Source organism: Akebia trifoliata, chromosome 2 (assembly GCF_017979445.1).
Source record: "Akebia trifoliata isolate Shusen 1 chromosome 2, ASM1797944v1, whole genome shotgun sequence".
In the NCBI taxonomy this organism is placed as follows: Eukaryota; Viridiplantae; Streptophyta; class Magnoliopsida; order Ranunculales; family Lardizabalaceae; genus Akebia; species Akebia trifoliata.
The window spans coordinates 28,873,672-28,888,437 of NC_141376.1; the positions used below are offsets into that span (position 1 = coordinate 28,873,672).

General features: G+C 34.1%; 1 protein-coding gene across 8 annotated transcripts; it reads right to left on the reverse strand.

Moving 5' to 3' along the window:
* Positions 1-2,274: 2,274 nt before the first annotated feature.
* Positions 2,275-13,889, reverse strand: LOC147410058 (uncharacterized). Of its 8 annotated transcripts, none has more exons than XR_015175584.1 (8): positions 13,549-13,854; positions 13,361-13,399; positions 11,143-11,237; positions 8,701-9,026; positions 8,461-8,608; positions 7,324-7,524; positions 6,359-6,559; positions 2,275-4,080 (listed from the first exon to the last, which is right to left on the reverse strand). XR_015175584.1 is itself a non-coding variant. In XM_086432246.1 (5 exons), exons 4-5 carry the CDS (start codon positions 8,827-8,829, stop codon positions 8,120-8,122), a joined length of 618 nt encoding a protein of 205 aa, XP_086288372.1. In that variant the 5' UTR covers positions 8,830-9,026; positions 11,143-11,237; positions 13,361-13,399; positions 13,549-13,889; the 3' UTR covers positions 7,531-8,119. The 8 variants fall into 8 exon arrangements, 1 of the variants encoding a protein (XP_086288372.1); XR_015175586.1 differs by lacking the exon at positions 2,275-4,080 and adding an exon at positions 4,587-5,024 and having other exon boundaries at positions 13,549-13,859; XR_015175585.1 differs by lacking the exon at positions 2,275-4,080 and adding an exon at positions 4,587-5,013 and having other exon boundaries at positions 13,549-13,855.
* Positions 13,890-14,766: the final 877 nt, after the last annotated feature.

Sequence of the window (14,766 nt, forward strand, 5' to 3'; positions counted from 1 at the left end):
CCCAATAATATCTACTCATTTTAATGCTGCTTGGTTTTAATTGTGACCATCAATAATAATGAAAAATCCTTATCCAAAATATTCCATGCCCACTAAGAAAACTTGCTTTTGATAAATGGTCCCTTCATGCCACCTTTTCCAGAGGCAAAGTTTTCATGTTTTTAAAAGTGAATTCATAAGATGAAAATGCATGTTCCATCAACTAAAACCCAAATTAATACATGTAAAAATCCATCATTCACCTATTGATAGCAGAACAAATCACTCCAATGATGGGAGCAAACAAACAAATACACATAAAAGGCAAGCTAGCAAAGGCCTGCACCCATTGCTATTTGATTGTTGATTTGAATGAAGCTTAAGAAAAAGTTCTTCATCCTACTCCTTCGATACCGTCTAAAGGTGAAAATATACAATTGAAGTTCAACCTAAAACAAAGAGAAACTGAAATCAGTCTAAGAAAAAAATACAGTACCAAATCTGCGAAAACAATATAAGATCATAGAAATCAGAAAACACGACTCACTTTGATCTTGTCTGGAGTTGCATCTCTCTGACCAAATGATTCTTGAATCTCAGCCTTCACCAAAAGATAAATGCTTGATCCTTGCAAGTGATGGCCTATGAGATGTTCTATCAAGCGAAATGGTTTGTGACATTGCTTCTAGGTGTCTCTTTGAGGCAAGTACATCAACTACTGTAGCAGAACTCAACACTCTACCTTCTATGGACATTACTGAAGAAATTCTGCCGAACGGGTTTACCAATCGCGGTGTTCGCTCTCAGTTGCATTGCTCACTAGGCTTGCTTTGGGACGTAAAAGCGCTAACAATATCAGTGTTATTGTCGTTGACTTGAGAAGAGGTTGATGAGGTAAAGAAACAAGTTTATACTATAGTAGTAGAGAGATGTGTACAGGTTCAATAATGTAGAAATCCATGTATAGAGTCAAAACTTTGATAATTGGGTTTTGGGTTTTGCGTTTTAGCTTTTAGGGAAAACTATATGTTCTTCATCCCTTCTCTATGTATTTAGGAGATCCAACCTTGGAATTAATGTAGGTCATATAGAGAAACTCATGAGTGACCATCCGATTTATTAGTTGTCAAAACAAATAAATCATATTGGTTAGGTTAAGATTGTCTAAACAGTAGTCCAATTTAGTTGTAAAGATGTTGAACCCATTAAAAATGCAAAATTTTCAAAATATAACTCTATGAAATAACACATGGAGGAGATAAAGGCATCAATTTGGACATCTTGACAGTTGCAAGTGTGTATCCTTATCAAGTGTCCTAATTTTTCTATGTTTTAGCTAAATTATAATATAGGTCCTGTATTTTTCAAATTTAGGTATGATAAAACCCAATTTGGAGGTCTCATTTTTATTCTATTTCTTCATTCTCTAAGTTCTGTTTGTGGATTTATTGAAGCTAATCTTGATTAATCTGGATTTATGTAAGTTCAACATTTAAACTAATTCTTCTTTTGCTCTCTCTCTCTCTCTCTCTCTCTCTCACACTATAATCAGAGAAGGGTTTGAGTATGTTTCATTATATGGCAATCAGACTAGAGCTAAAAAATACAAAATAAAAAACAAGCAAAAAAATCAATTCTTAAAAAAATTAAATGAGAGCGACATTGAGAGAGATTGAGAGTGTTAAGGACAAGGGTTTAGAGAGGATGGCTGGGAGAGTGGTTATGAATTATGGTTAGGGTTAAGAGAGAGAGAGAGAGGAAAACTGAGATAGGTTATGATTTAGGGGTTTAGAGAAAGAGAGAGTTAAGGATTTAGGGATTAGAGAGTGATACCTTTATGCTGTGTTTAGATTGAGGGAAGGGAAGGGAAGAGAAACTCATTAAGGGAAGAGAAGGGAAGGGAAGGGAAGGAAAGAGAAGACTAGTTTCTCTTCATCCTGTTTGGATTAAAACATAAGAGAAGAGAAAAAATCAAGTTTCTCCTGTTTGGTTAGGATTCATAAGAGAAGAGAAGAGAAATTATTATTGTCAAATAACAATTATACCCTTCATAATCTAAAAAACAAAATTCTACTTATACAATTATACAAAATATTCTTACTTAAAAGAGATTACTAAGGATTGATCAATTAACATCTCATTCATCTTCCTCACTATTTATTTATTTATTTATTATTATTATTATTATTATTAGTTTACTTTATTTATTTATTTATTTATTTTTTGCTAACCGAGTGTCTGGGCCAACTTGCGCGCACCACGACTAATCTCAGGAAGGACTACCACAACAACCCACCACCATGGTCCCCCAGTTAAATCATGAGAAAAATCCAAGAGAAAAATCGAACCCGTGACATGCGCCTAACTCACACTTCACGTGCTCGTCCTTACCACTTAGGCAACCCATGGGTCCTCACTATTCTTTATTGTTAAAATGGACAACGAAACTTCAATTCCTTTGAAAATTTTCTCTTCGATGTCAATCGTAAATGAGTGAATTTTAAGAATGTTTTCATTATTTTCAATCATAAATGAGTGAATTAGGGGTAACCTTAATTTTGCCAATTTCACAAGGGGTCTTACTAAAATACCCTTATCCACGTTCATTATACTGTACTTGTTAGTTGTCATATATATATGACATGAGAGTATGGGAGCCATAGCTCTTAAAATCACTGTTGATCATGTACTTCATTTAGTAAAGTAGTTAACCAACTCCAATTTTTTACTATCGCACACCAAATATTACTAATGACACATCAATTGACCAATGAGGGTCGAAGAGGTGGAGATATCCAATCCTTTTTTTTTCATCACCACCGAGCCCTTTTTCTTCTCCAATTTGTATTTCTAATAACTAAGGGTGTGACATTGAGGAAAGCATTTTTGCTCATCATGTAATTGGTCAAATTCAAGATTCCTAAAAATGCCTTCTTTGACTGTTTAGCAAAAAAAAAAAATCCTCTCCACAGTGAGAAGAAATTTCTATTATCACATGGAACTTAGTGCTCTATAATGAATCGAAAAGAAAAATGAAGAAAATAAACTATGTGATAATAACCGTCAATTGTCCACTCCTCACAACTAACTATTCTTTCAAGATAAAATCAGTACTTGGAAATACAAAGATGATTATTCTACAAGTTAGTTTAGTATGATTGCCCCGGTATTTATGATTTCCTACACTTTTGAGTTTGTTGATCCTCCTGTTCATTTTATTCTTCGAGATTTAACGAACTCTTGAGATGTTGCACCAGCAAGCAAGTTAGTGGATCAATGCTTACATAACTTACCAACTTGGCAAGCTAACACCTTCAGACGTTGCAGCAGATTATCCCAATCCATGTGCACAGGAGCAATTCAACAATACAGGCCTGTATTGCAACTAGAACTACCCACATTGACGGTTCGACCTGTTAGAACGAACACCATATACATTTCCTGAGTTGAATGGACAAAACTGGACTAGCAGAGCTCCAGTTCATCGGTCTTCCCAGACCTGGGCAGGTCTTTCCGTGTTTTAGAACACTAAAACAGAGAATATATCTACAGGGCGTCAATTAAATTATTATCCTGTATGAATCACTAACTTTAAGGAAACAAAACAAACTACAAATCAACGACAGCCTGATTAGACTTCATGAACTAAATTAGTTTTTAGCTTACAAATGGCAAAAAGAAATGCTCATGTACATTTCTATTACAAATGACTGAACATACAACTACCTTGTTATGCTACCCATTATCGTGAAGGAGAAACTGCCATCATCACAAAAGGACCACCTTTGTTATATGCACAAAAAATATTCCTTATGGTAGTTTTCAAATGAAAGGGGGAACATGGCCCACAGGGCACATTCAATGGGAATAAAAGCCTTCGGCTTGCAGTCCATGATGTGAGTGTCAGGCTTGGATTCTAGTGTACTACGGTGATTGCATACCACCGAAGCAATGGCACCATCATCTTTTCCCAAATGAAAATGATGATTGTGGACTTAATGGGTATCAATACAAGTATTCGGGAATATCTGCCAACCAGGAAGTAAGCTTGAATTTTATCAACTCCATCGCATCCTGAAACTGTGAAGGCAGATCCAATTCCTGTTGAATCAGAAGGAAAACAAATCAAGATTTCTTTAAAAAATTTAGGTCCAATATACTAGAATTCTTGGTTATGAACTGGAAATGTCCTTGGTCCTGCATTTGCTGGATTCTCAGTGCAATTAAGAGAGAAATAGCTTTAATATGAGTGATTAGTTTATCAAATGAGCTCACACATCATGGAAGCAGAGAAAGAACTTCATACTATGGGCCAAAAGTTAGTTGTCTGATTTGCAGATTGCTCTAGCTTAGTTGTGCTGTCATGTGTGTTTGGAATTTTTTTTTTCCTCATAATCACCTAATCTAAAGCATCAAACTATCAACAGAAACAAAAATTTCTATTGATTCACCCAAACCATCGAGTTTGTGAAGGATTTTTTTTTAAAAGCTTTGAACGTCAAACCTTCTAAAGTTAGACGTTATCCAACTACCCATCTATACTAGGATATGATCTTAGGTCATTGAGGATTAGGAATAACACAATGAAACAAAGAGAGGCAAAAATGTGAATTAACACATGGTAGATTGCATCAAACAAGGCAAAAGGAACAACTCGGGGACAATCGAAGGAAGTTCTAATTCCAAGAAAACAAGCAAACCAGCTTTACAAAGAAAAAAAAGAACATAATCAAACCCATCCTCTTATAGATCACTACATAGAGATAACATGAGTTTTAAAGATGGGGTTGGATTACATGAATTTCTATAACAGAATTTCGACTTGTTACGAGTCTTCACCATTAACTAAGATCTCCCCAACGGACATTGTGCTTGGCAGCAAGATAATGTGCTCCTACTGGCCCTCTACTGCCATATGGGTAGAGCTCAGGTGCAATCTTCTTCTCTTCTAATTCTTTCAACAATGGTGTGAAAAGTGTCCAGGCTGCATTGAGCTCATCACTTCTAATGAATAGCATTGGACAATTTACCACCCTGAAACACATCTTCAGATACTTTCAACTTGAGTGTACAGTGAACTAGACAGACAGTAACAATTATGATGAAGATGTTACAAATCACACAAGTCAATAGAAAAAATAAAATGAGACGTCTATCGCAAATACAACACTGTTGTGATGGTTGTCAAAAGATGAGATCATTGTTATCGACTTTGCAAGGTCAAAATAGAATTTAGCACATCCACAAGTAAAGACTTGCTAGAGAGCTTGTCCGTAATATGTTGAGGGAGATGGGGCTTAAGCCTATATATCAATAAACCACCAACAGGAACCCAAACTATGTGACTGAAGATCCCAAGATCTAGGCTCAAGGAGTAAACCAGTTGTAAGAGTAGTTAGTGGTGGTACTACACTACCCATCCCTATGGAATAGTCGTACATATTTATCATTGAGAGAATAAGCTTATATGACTATTAATGTTTTCTCTGGTTGGAAGTCCCATGGGGTATTATAATAAGTGATACTCTTGATAGAAGCACTTATATGAGTCTAGAAGTGGGGTCACTTTTGATGTGAATTTTGGGTGATTATCTATAGTGCTCATGAAAGCCTAGGAATGCTCATGGCCGAAATGAGCACACTTTCAAGAGCGATGGTGAGTTAGAAGAGTTGTGTGTGATCCATTGTCTTGGTTTACAACATAAAGTTGAACAGTTCAAGACGAAAGTTTGCTGTAGAAATAGTACACTTGATAGATCTATTTTAAGCAAAGATTTAAGTTGACCTTGTCACCCATGCATGACTTCTCTACTATACTCCAATGCTTTGATTTTTGTTTTGTTTTTTTTGCAATCATGTTGGGAATTGTTGTAATGGTGCAAGTGAATGAGACAAATCAGGAGGGACTTAAGAGTCCTAGCCTCTAAATTTTTATTAAGATGCTAGCGTCCAACTCCCAACTGAGAAATTCAAATCTGCTCAAACATAAAACTAATTACTAAGGTTGGAAACCATGAATACGAACATGATGCCATTGAAGTCTAAAAAGCCTCAGTTGTTCAAGATGATCACTTTCAATTATTTTCATCACAGTTAAGGCATAATAATAGAAAATAGGCTCAGGATCCAATACAGTCTTCCATTCCTATTAAATACCTATGTGTCTACATGGCACATTTTAGTTGGTGTTTAAAACAACTCAGGCTTTTATTCAAGCCATTCACGCTAGCCAATGTATTTGTTTCCAAATCAAATTGTGCCACGTAAACACCATTCCTATCTATAGGAATGGGGACACCGTATGGGATCTTGACTCTAGAAAATAATACCATTAGAGATCCAAAACTCAAATATGTACAAAACAGAGTAGGCACATTACCTCTTTATCTTTCAGTTTCTCGTCCAAATCTGAAAAGTTCTCCTCAGAATCGTACAGACCCGAATGGTAGAACTGTTCCATTTTATTTTCTATTTTCTCCATGTATTATGACTCAATATTAGGAGATAGGAACTTGAGGACTTTGACATCGACACTCATTTAGATTATTGTATTGGAAGAAGATGTATTGCTATTTATATGCTGTTTCAAAAGAGCAAAAAAATAAAAAAAAAAATTAAAAAGATTAATAAAAACAGATTTATAACATTAGAAGTGTGTCACGTGTCAAACATTTTTTTTAAGAAAAAGAAAGGATTTGCAAGTTGATCAAGGCCTGTGGTCTTCTTAAACACTAAGGTTCTGTCCTAGAGGATGATGGTTAACTACCATCATACAAACAATAAACATTTAAACAGTCTTATTAGAGCATCTATAAGCTCTGACCATATCTTACCAATGTTACCAAGCCCATAATAACTCCCCAGGGTGCCCATGTTGAAGTAACACAACATGGGCACGGGTAAGGGAAATGTCTCGGACATGGAGCAGGTTCCCTAAATTTGTTAACAATGTTTTGTGTAAAAGAAATCTACTTAATGAAATCATCATAGGCAACCAAAAAGAACATTTATCTTTACACTTGAAAAAATTCAAACGAAAGCGATGTTCACCCACACACACACACTATATATAAATGTGTGTGCGTTTGTGTGTGTGCGTTTGTGTGTGTGCGTGTATGAGAGGCATTAAAATGCAATAAAAATGAAAATTACCAAGTCTAGAGCATAGCATGGATTCAAATCCTACCTAGTATGGTCACATACGTATATAATTCAAAGCAACAACAATCTTGGAATAATTACGAATGCCATTCATCTTAAATATGAGAGGAGATTGAACAAAGTCAAACTAATCATGAGAAAAGACAATGTGAAACTACTAATTAGTCGATTATATCATCTCACCTGATCAATACCACCTCGAGAAGTAACCTCCACAAACAGTTGATGCAAGTCTAATTCTTTTCCACCAATAATGGGGATTCTATAATTAAATGCCCAGAGTCAAAGGAGGTGGGTATGGATAGTATTTTGGGAGTGCTTCCTTCATTCCAGTAACAGCACCACCACCATCATCATTTTTCACCATTATTATTTAGCCCTTCTCTGCCAAATGCAAAGTCACAAAATGAGAAGAAAATCTGCATCATAACATCTATATACAAGCAAACATATGTGAAGAAAATCTAGAATAAATCAAAACAAACATACAAAGAAGAAAATGATGATGAAGACTTATCATTAAAAGGAGAGGTGGGTACTTGGGCATTCTCAAATAACAGGACGAAATGATACCAAATCCCAAAGAAAAATGAAAAATCATAACATGTAGAGCACTTAAATCATGAAAAAAATCGAAATAGGTACTTAGATAACATTAAAGGAGTAATGGGTACTAACATCTTAAACAATACAAAAAAGTGTCAATCAAGTTACATCACAAAAAGTCACATCACAAAAGCATCTCTAAAGTATTAATCAAGTTACATCACAAAAAGTGTTAACAAACTAAATCAAGAATCTCCAGCACTATTCAACATTGTCATCAAGTATCGCACATGCCTCTCAGCTGGGTTACCAAAAAACGCCCTCATTCTTCCTAGGTTTTCAATGAGAAAGAGTAGGCACGATCAAGTAAGTCTGAATCAGTGTCTAATCTTACTAATTCATCAAAAACATCCTCCTCTGAGTAAACGCGTGCTCAAGTCCTCTGAAGAATCTCATTTGTTTCACGAATTCCGTGTTTTAGAATTTCATTTCCTTCGCTAAGAATTTCATTTTCTTTTTCAATTGCAAATGCAATATGTTTCATTGAATCCTCAATTCTTGAATAATCTGTTGAAGATGATGCCTTTCTTTTCTTGGATTGTGAGGAAGTAGCAGACTTGTTAGAAACTGATTCATAAGGAGTTGTTGGTCGACCTTCTTCCTGCATATCATGTGAACCTTCAAAGCCCTCCAAACATATATCATCATTTATCACCATATAATCAATATCATCAATAAGTGTTTTACCACGCTCACTCCCTTCTATCCCCCCACCTGTCTGCATCTCATTATTCCATCGCTTCACTTTTTCGAATGCAGTTTCAGCACCTTGTCCTGTTGCTCTATCCTTTCCAAAGAGCTTTGTTAGTTTTTCATAATGAGGTAAATGTGTATTCATCCACTTCTTTGCTTCAGGTTTTGCCTACAACAATAAAGAAAAAAAACTTTAAAACATTATTGCATATTAATAAATAAATTAAAGTAACATAATTTAAATTAGTAATAAAATTTAACCTCAATCAAAGCCTTCCAAACTTCAGGCTCAACATCCATCATCTTTGTCTCTTGATTCCATGCAAAACCACTCAGGCCATCCTTGAAAATATCATAGCACTCATTGAAGTTCTTTTTAATTTTTTTCATGCGGTTCTTCACGAGTTACTTATTAAATTCATACCCAAGCCTTTCATTCAGTTCAACCACAATTTTTTCATATGCCGTGGTTGTGAAAGTCCCATTAACTCTGTTTTCTAATGAACAAATGCGTCAATGAGAACCGCATCCATTTGCTCATTCCATTTCAAAACTTGTTCCTTATCTGTTTTGTAAGACTTGCTCATCTATAATATATACAGAAATAAAGAATTATATTAATTAAGGCATAATTTGTAATATAGAAGTTATTATGCAAACAAGATAATACATTTAAAATAGATATCCAATATCAAATAAGTTCATAGTCAAAATTTAAACCAATACTTAACATAGTCTTACAATTCAATCATCCAGTTATAATTTTGCATGTAAAGAAAAAAATAATAAAAAGTCACACTTAATCCAATACATAATCACTCCACATGGTAGCTGCAATGTTATCTCTTAAAATTGCTCCTAGTCTAGAGTCTTCATCATCATTCTCTTGAAAATGAATATCTTCTTGAGATTCAAACTCATTCATGATTTCTCTATCTACTTTAGCAATAAGACGCTCATCAGGATCAACACCCATTAAGAAATTGTGGAGAATACAACATGCTAAAATTATCTCTGATTGCATGTCAATTGAGTAAGTGGGCTCTGTCGTGCTTTTTATAATACGAAATCTTTTCTTCAATACTTCAAAACATCTTTTAATTGCATTGCGCAAGGAGGCATGTTGATGATTAAATAGCTCTCGAGGATTTTGTGGCGCATGTGTAGAATATTCTTTCAAGTGGTAACGCACACCTCTATACGGTGTCATAAGTCTACTCCTAAGCATATATCCAGCATCAATAAGGTAATATTTACCTATTAAGATTAAAAGTCATTATTACAATAGTATTTTTAATTAGATAAAAGAAATATATATTAATAGTTAAATAGATTACCGTTAGGGATTTTTAAATCTCTTGTTAGTGCATTTTTAATTATCCTTGAATCTAATGCAGTTCCTTCCCATCCAGGTAAGACGTATGTGAATTTCAAGTCAAAAGTACATGCTGCTAATACATTTTGTGTTGGATATTCCTTCCTTCTACGATATCTTGGTGCATCTATACTAGAAACTTTCACACGAATTTGTGTTCCATCAAGTGCACCTATGCAATCCTGATATTAATGTAATATATCAAATTTTATTACGAAAATAATATTTTTACTATTTAAATGAAATTTATATAAAAGGAAGTAATAATTATGTTTACCTTGAAGTATGGGTAGAATCTACTATTGTTGAATATTTCTGGAGAAACTTCTGATCCATCAGGTTGTTTAAGATAGAGTTCGGGCTAATGATATTATGGCTTGTAAAACACGATGAAAATGACGACTTATAGTCTCACCAGAACGACGGAAAAAAAAATGAAATGGTGCGGTTCCTTACATTTTGTGACAATATGTGAAGAAATTTGGTAACTTGCTCTTCAACTGCAACTCGTCGAGTGTGAGTAAGTCGACCAGAAATTTGAAGCAAATTGCATAAATTTTCAAAAGCTTCAGGCCCCATCCGTATAATATCACGACATTTTTCATTAGTCCTAAGTTCGTTCATCAATTCGTGTCTCACACATTCTCTTTCTAAATTGTTCGGCATTATAGAGCGATCCACATAATTTTTATACTCAGACTGCTTAACCAAATAGGCAGCCACAAGACAAACTACGTGTGCAGCCATACGACGCCTTCGATCCCATTCCACAACAAGTTTTTTCCAAATTTGACAACGATGAAAAAAATCTTCATAAAACGAATCATCCAATTCTTCTCTCTATCCATCTAGAAACTACAACAATTACAATAATAATTATAACAACTATGTAGTAATTAACCGTGCACATATATGTCTACATTATAACACGAGAAATTTTTTAATCTATATAGGTGAGATGAACAGGTACAATCTATATGTTTATGCCCCTTTTTTAATGAAAATTAAAAGATAGTATACAATCAAAGAGAACCCAAAGCAAAAAAATCAAAATTCAATAATACCATCACAAAGGAGATCCCCTACATCAAAGGTTGCCAAATTCGATAATGCAAAGCATTGGACTATTGGATGGGTCCAGTCGATTATGGTAAAATCATTATTTAAAGGAGAAAATGTTTTATATTTAGCAACAAAAAAGTAGCAAGCCTTCTTACTAATAGAGGGTATGACATCAGCAAGAATAGGAGTGAAAATAAAAACCAATTTATTGGATGAACTTTCTAATACACACTCAATGAAATATATAAATAAAAAAGAAAATTGACCTTTATTGCTCCTTCAGGGATACTTTCAATAGGAAGTTGAGATGTAGGGGATTCCTTGAACTTCAAGTAGTTGTACACGATAACACCACAAAGAGCTGTAAAAAAAAAAGTTTAAATGTACATGTGAACCATTTAAAGGGCAATCAATATTCAATCCAGTGTCATAATCGATTGCATAACTAATAATATAAGGTCTCTCTTCTTTTTTTTGCTAGATTTGTCTTTAGTCAATTGGGTTCCTTCCACAAAAAAATGAATATGTTCCTTCCACAAAACTACACACAAGTAAAGACAATTTTAAATATTAATGAACAAATTGAGTTGACAAACATGAAATAGAAACTGAGCTAGAAATCTAACAAGATGTTGAACATAGACCAAATTGTAGACAAATAAATATTTAACCGAAGGTTCAAGACTAATAAACAGAGATTAAGGCAATCAAGTTATATCTAGAGGACCACTATACAAAATAGATATAGTTAACGTTTAACAGTTGAAAGCTTAAAGAAATTAGATCAAAGCAAAAAAAAAAAAAAAAAAACTAAATATGAAAAATATTAGAACCTATAAGAATTGAAAAAACTGCAACAACCCAAAGAAGAAGAATTTCAAGGAAACACACATCAACGAAAAAATCTTTAAAAAAAAAAAAACCAATAATTTGGTAACAAACCCCCCATCCCCATTACTTTACCTTACATCTTAAAAAAAGTTTAAAAAAAAAAAAAAAACAAAATAGGCATGTTATGTTGTAGAGTTTGGGTATGTAAAAAAATGATTAACCAATCTTAAGAGATAGTATTCCTCTTAAGTAAATTAAAATATGTGAGTGTTGATACAACAACTTGAGTTCAAACACTAATTACACCCGTTAATTAATGATCACAAATCTCGCTTACCTAACAAATGAAACAAAAATCAAAGTAATGTATACTTCACTTTTATAATAAAATAGAAAAACCAAATAAGATGTCATCCAAGTTAATGATGAGGGAATTATTATTCTTTAAAGTCCTTCAATTTTTGTATTACAAGGAAGAAGTTCTAAATACACTAGAAGCTACACTATATTTTTTTCACGAAAAGCTATGAGTTGATGTCAAGTTCATTTTCTAGGAAGATCATTAGAAACATAAACATGGGAGATAATCAATTTTTTTCTTTTTTGCTCAAACCTTTATATTTAATATACCTCAAATTTTTTTTAATAACTTGGGTATCCGAGCCTCTTAGAGCACCCGACTAATCCCACGGGGCACACATGTACAAACTTAAACATGATTAAGATCCTGAAAAACTTTGATTGATGAACAGCTTAGATTATAATTTATCCTCTTAAGTGTGTACCATTGTTTGTCTGTGATATATTTAGATCAATGGCTAGGATTTCTATGGTGTCACTTTTAGATGATCAAGTGGGATTCAATTTAAGGTTTGCAATAATTTCTACAATTTCGTCACATTTATAATACAAAACAGGGGCCTATTACAAGTGTACTAGAAGGAGAACATAAGGTGACTACCCCTGTAAAGCTAGTTTCCACCATTCAAAGGTATAAATCATTGATAAACGAAGTGATAAGTACCAACTAAACTGAACCACTTAGGCATTCAAGGTGTGCATGATAACTTACCTAGACTCAATTCAATATAAAAGTTCGTTGAGGAGTACAAGTTTGAAGTTTATTGCACTAACACTTCTTTTTTAAATTTAAGTATTCAGTCTACACTATGTCCATGTCATATCCTTGCCAACTATGGTTTACATCTGGGATTTATGGGAAGTTGAATTCCAAAGTACTGTTTAAGAGTGAATGCAAGTTTGAATTCTCTAGCATCCTAGAAAAATCTATGAAACACAAAACAATCCTCCAGAATCAATTCTTTAAATTGAACTTGGTTTTCCCAAAGATTCTAAAACAGATAACCAGTCCCTAACTTCATCTCAAAATTCAAATTCAGTTAAGAATAACAATGCAAGTGAAAAGGCCTCAAAAGTTACTGCGTAAGTACTACATTTTTTACTTTAAGGAACAATCTGAGTCTGTAGTAACTCGCAACTCATTTCATCCACTCCCCCAAAGTATGCTTCATTTTATGTTAAGACAAATCCATGAACAATAGCAGAAAAATATAGCTATCTAGAAAAGAATATCTAATATCAAACTTTCTTGATTTTCAAGAAAATACAAATCTAGGTTTTCAAAAAATTTACCTTCTTGATGACCTTGAGATCGAAGATGATGATTTCCCACTGTTACAAAAAAAAGAAAAAAGCAAAAAACAAAAACAAAAAAATAACCAGAGGGTGTAAGGATTTTTTAAAAAAGAAGATGAAGAGAAATGTGTGCCATTGAAGAGGGTTTCTTAGAGAAAACCAGAAGAATGAGAGAGAAAGGATACCTTAGGTCGTCTCCTACTCGAGTTCAACTCCTTCGTTCTACACTTCTAGGGTTTTTGAAATCAAATTTGTTTTTGAGGATTTTTGAAAAAAAAAAAAGAAGAGAAAGGTGTGTGGGGTTGAAGAAGAGAAATTTGGGTGACGTTGAAGAGGATTTCTTGAAGAAAATCAGAAGAATGAGAGAGAGAGGTCATCTTCAAGTTCTGTTCAAGTTCGGCTCCTTCGTTCTGCAAATTTCTAGGGTTTCTGAAATCAGTTTAATCTGATTTATTACATGGGGTGTAAGTAGTAATATATGGTCTGTAAATATAAATAAGTTTTGGAAATTTTAGAAAGAATGAGGGTAAATTTGGAATCGAAAATATGCTCTCTTCTCTTCCCTCCTCGTCTCTCCATTTTCGGAGGGAACAATTTTTTTACTTTTTTCCCTTCCTTTCCCTCCATTTTCTTCTCTTCCCTCCCCACTTAACAATCCAAACAGGAGAAAGGGTACTGTTTTCCCTTCCTTTCTCTCAATCCAAACACAGCGTTAGAGAGAGAGAGAGAGATCTTTCTCTTTTGTCGTTGGTTAACAATACAGGATGAACTTCTGCCATCGGAGAGAATGATGCCTTTATCGGAGATATATATATATATAGGGTCGGGTTCCGTAGACTCACATTACGACTCACATTGCGACACACCGTTTTGTCTTATATGGGCAAAAATGTTGGGAATGGGACTTTTTGTGAGGATGATCTCTATGGTGAGGAGAACATCCTTGCCAAAAATCAGCTCATTATGAAACTTTTAGCCCTATGTTTACAAGTTGAAAAATTTTAGACCGTCCAATTTTTGTAAATCAATTTTGATGGGGTTAGAAGTTTTGGAATTGGATGATTTTTTGTCGGGATGATCCCCTCATCATAGAGATCATCCTCACAAAAAATCAGCCCATTCCAAACATTTTTGCCCATATAAACAAACGGTGTGTCATAATGTGAGTCGTAATAACGCTATCCATAGGGTCGGGTTCCGTAGACTCACATTACAACTCACATTGCGGCACACCGTTTTGTCTTATATGGGCAAAAATGTTTGGAATGGGCTGATTTTTTGTGAGGATGATCTCTATGGTGATGAGATCATCCTTGCCAAAAATCAGCTCATTATGAAACTTTTAGCCCCATATTTACAAGTTGAAAAATTTTAGACCGTCCAATTTTTGTAAATCAATTTTG

Coding starts and splice junctions, on each gene's coding strand:
- LOC147410058 (XM_086432246.1), bottom strand. CDS start 8,829: ATGAAAAAAATTAAAAAGAACTTCAATGAGTGCTATGATATTTTCAAG. Junction 8,609..8,700: donor TTTGGAAGGCTTTGATTGAG/GTTAAATTTTAT, acceptor TTATTGTTGTAG/GCAAAACCTGAAGCAAAGAA.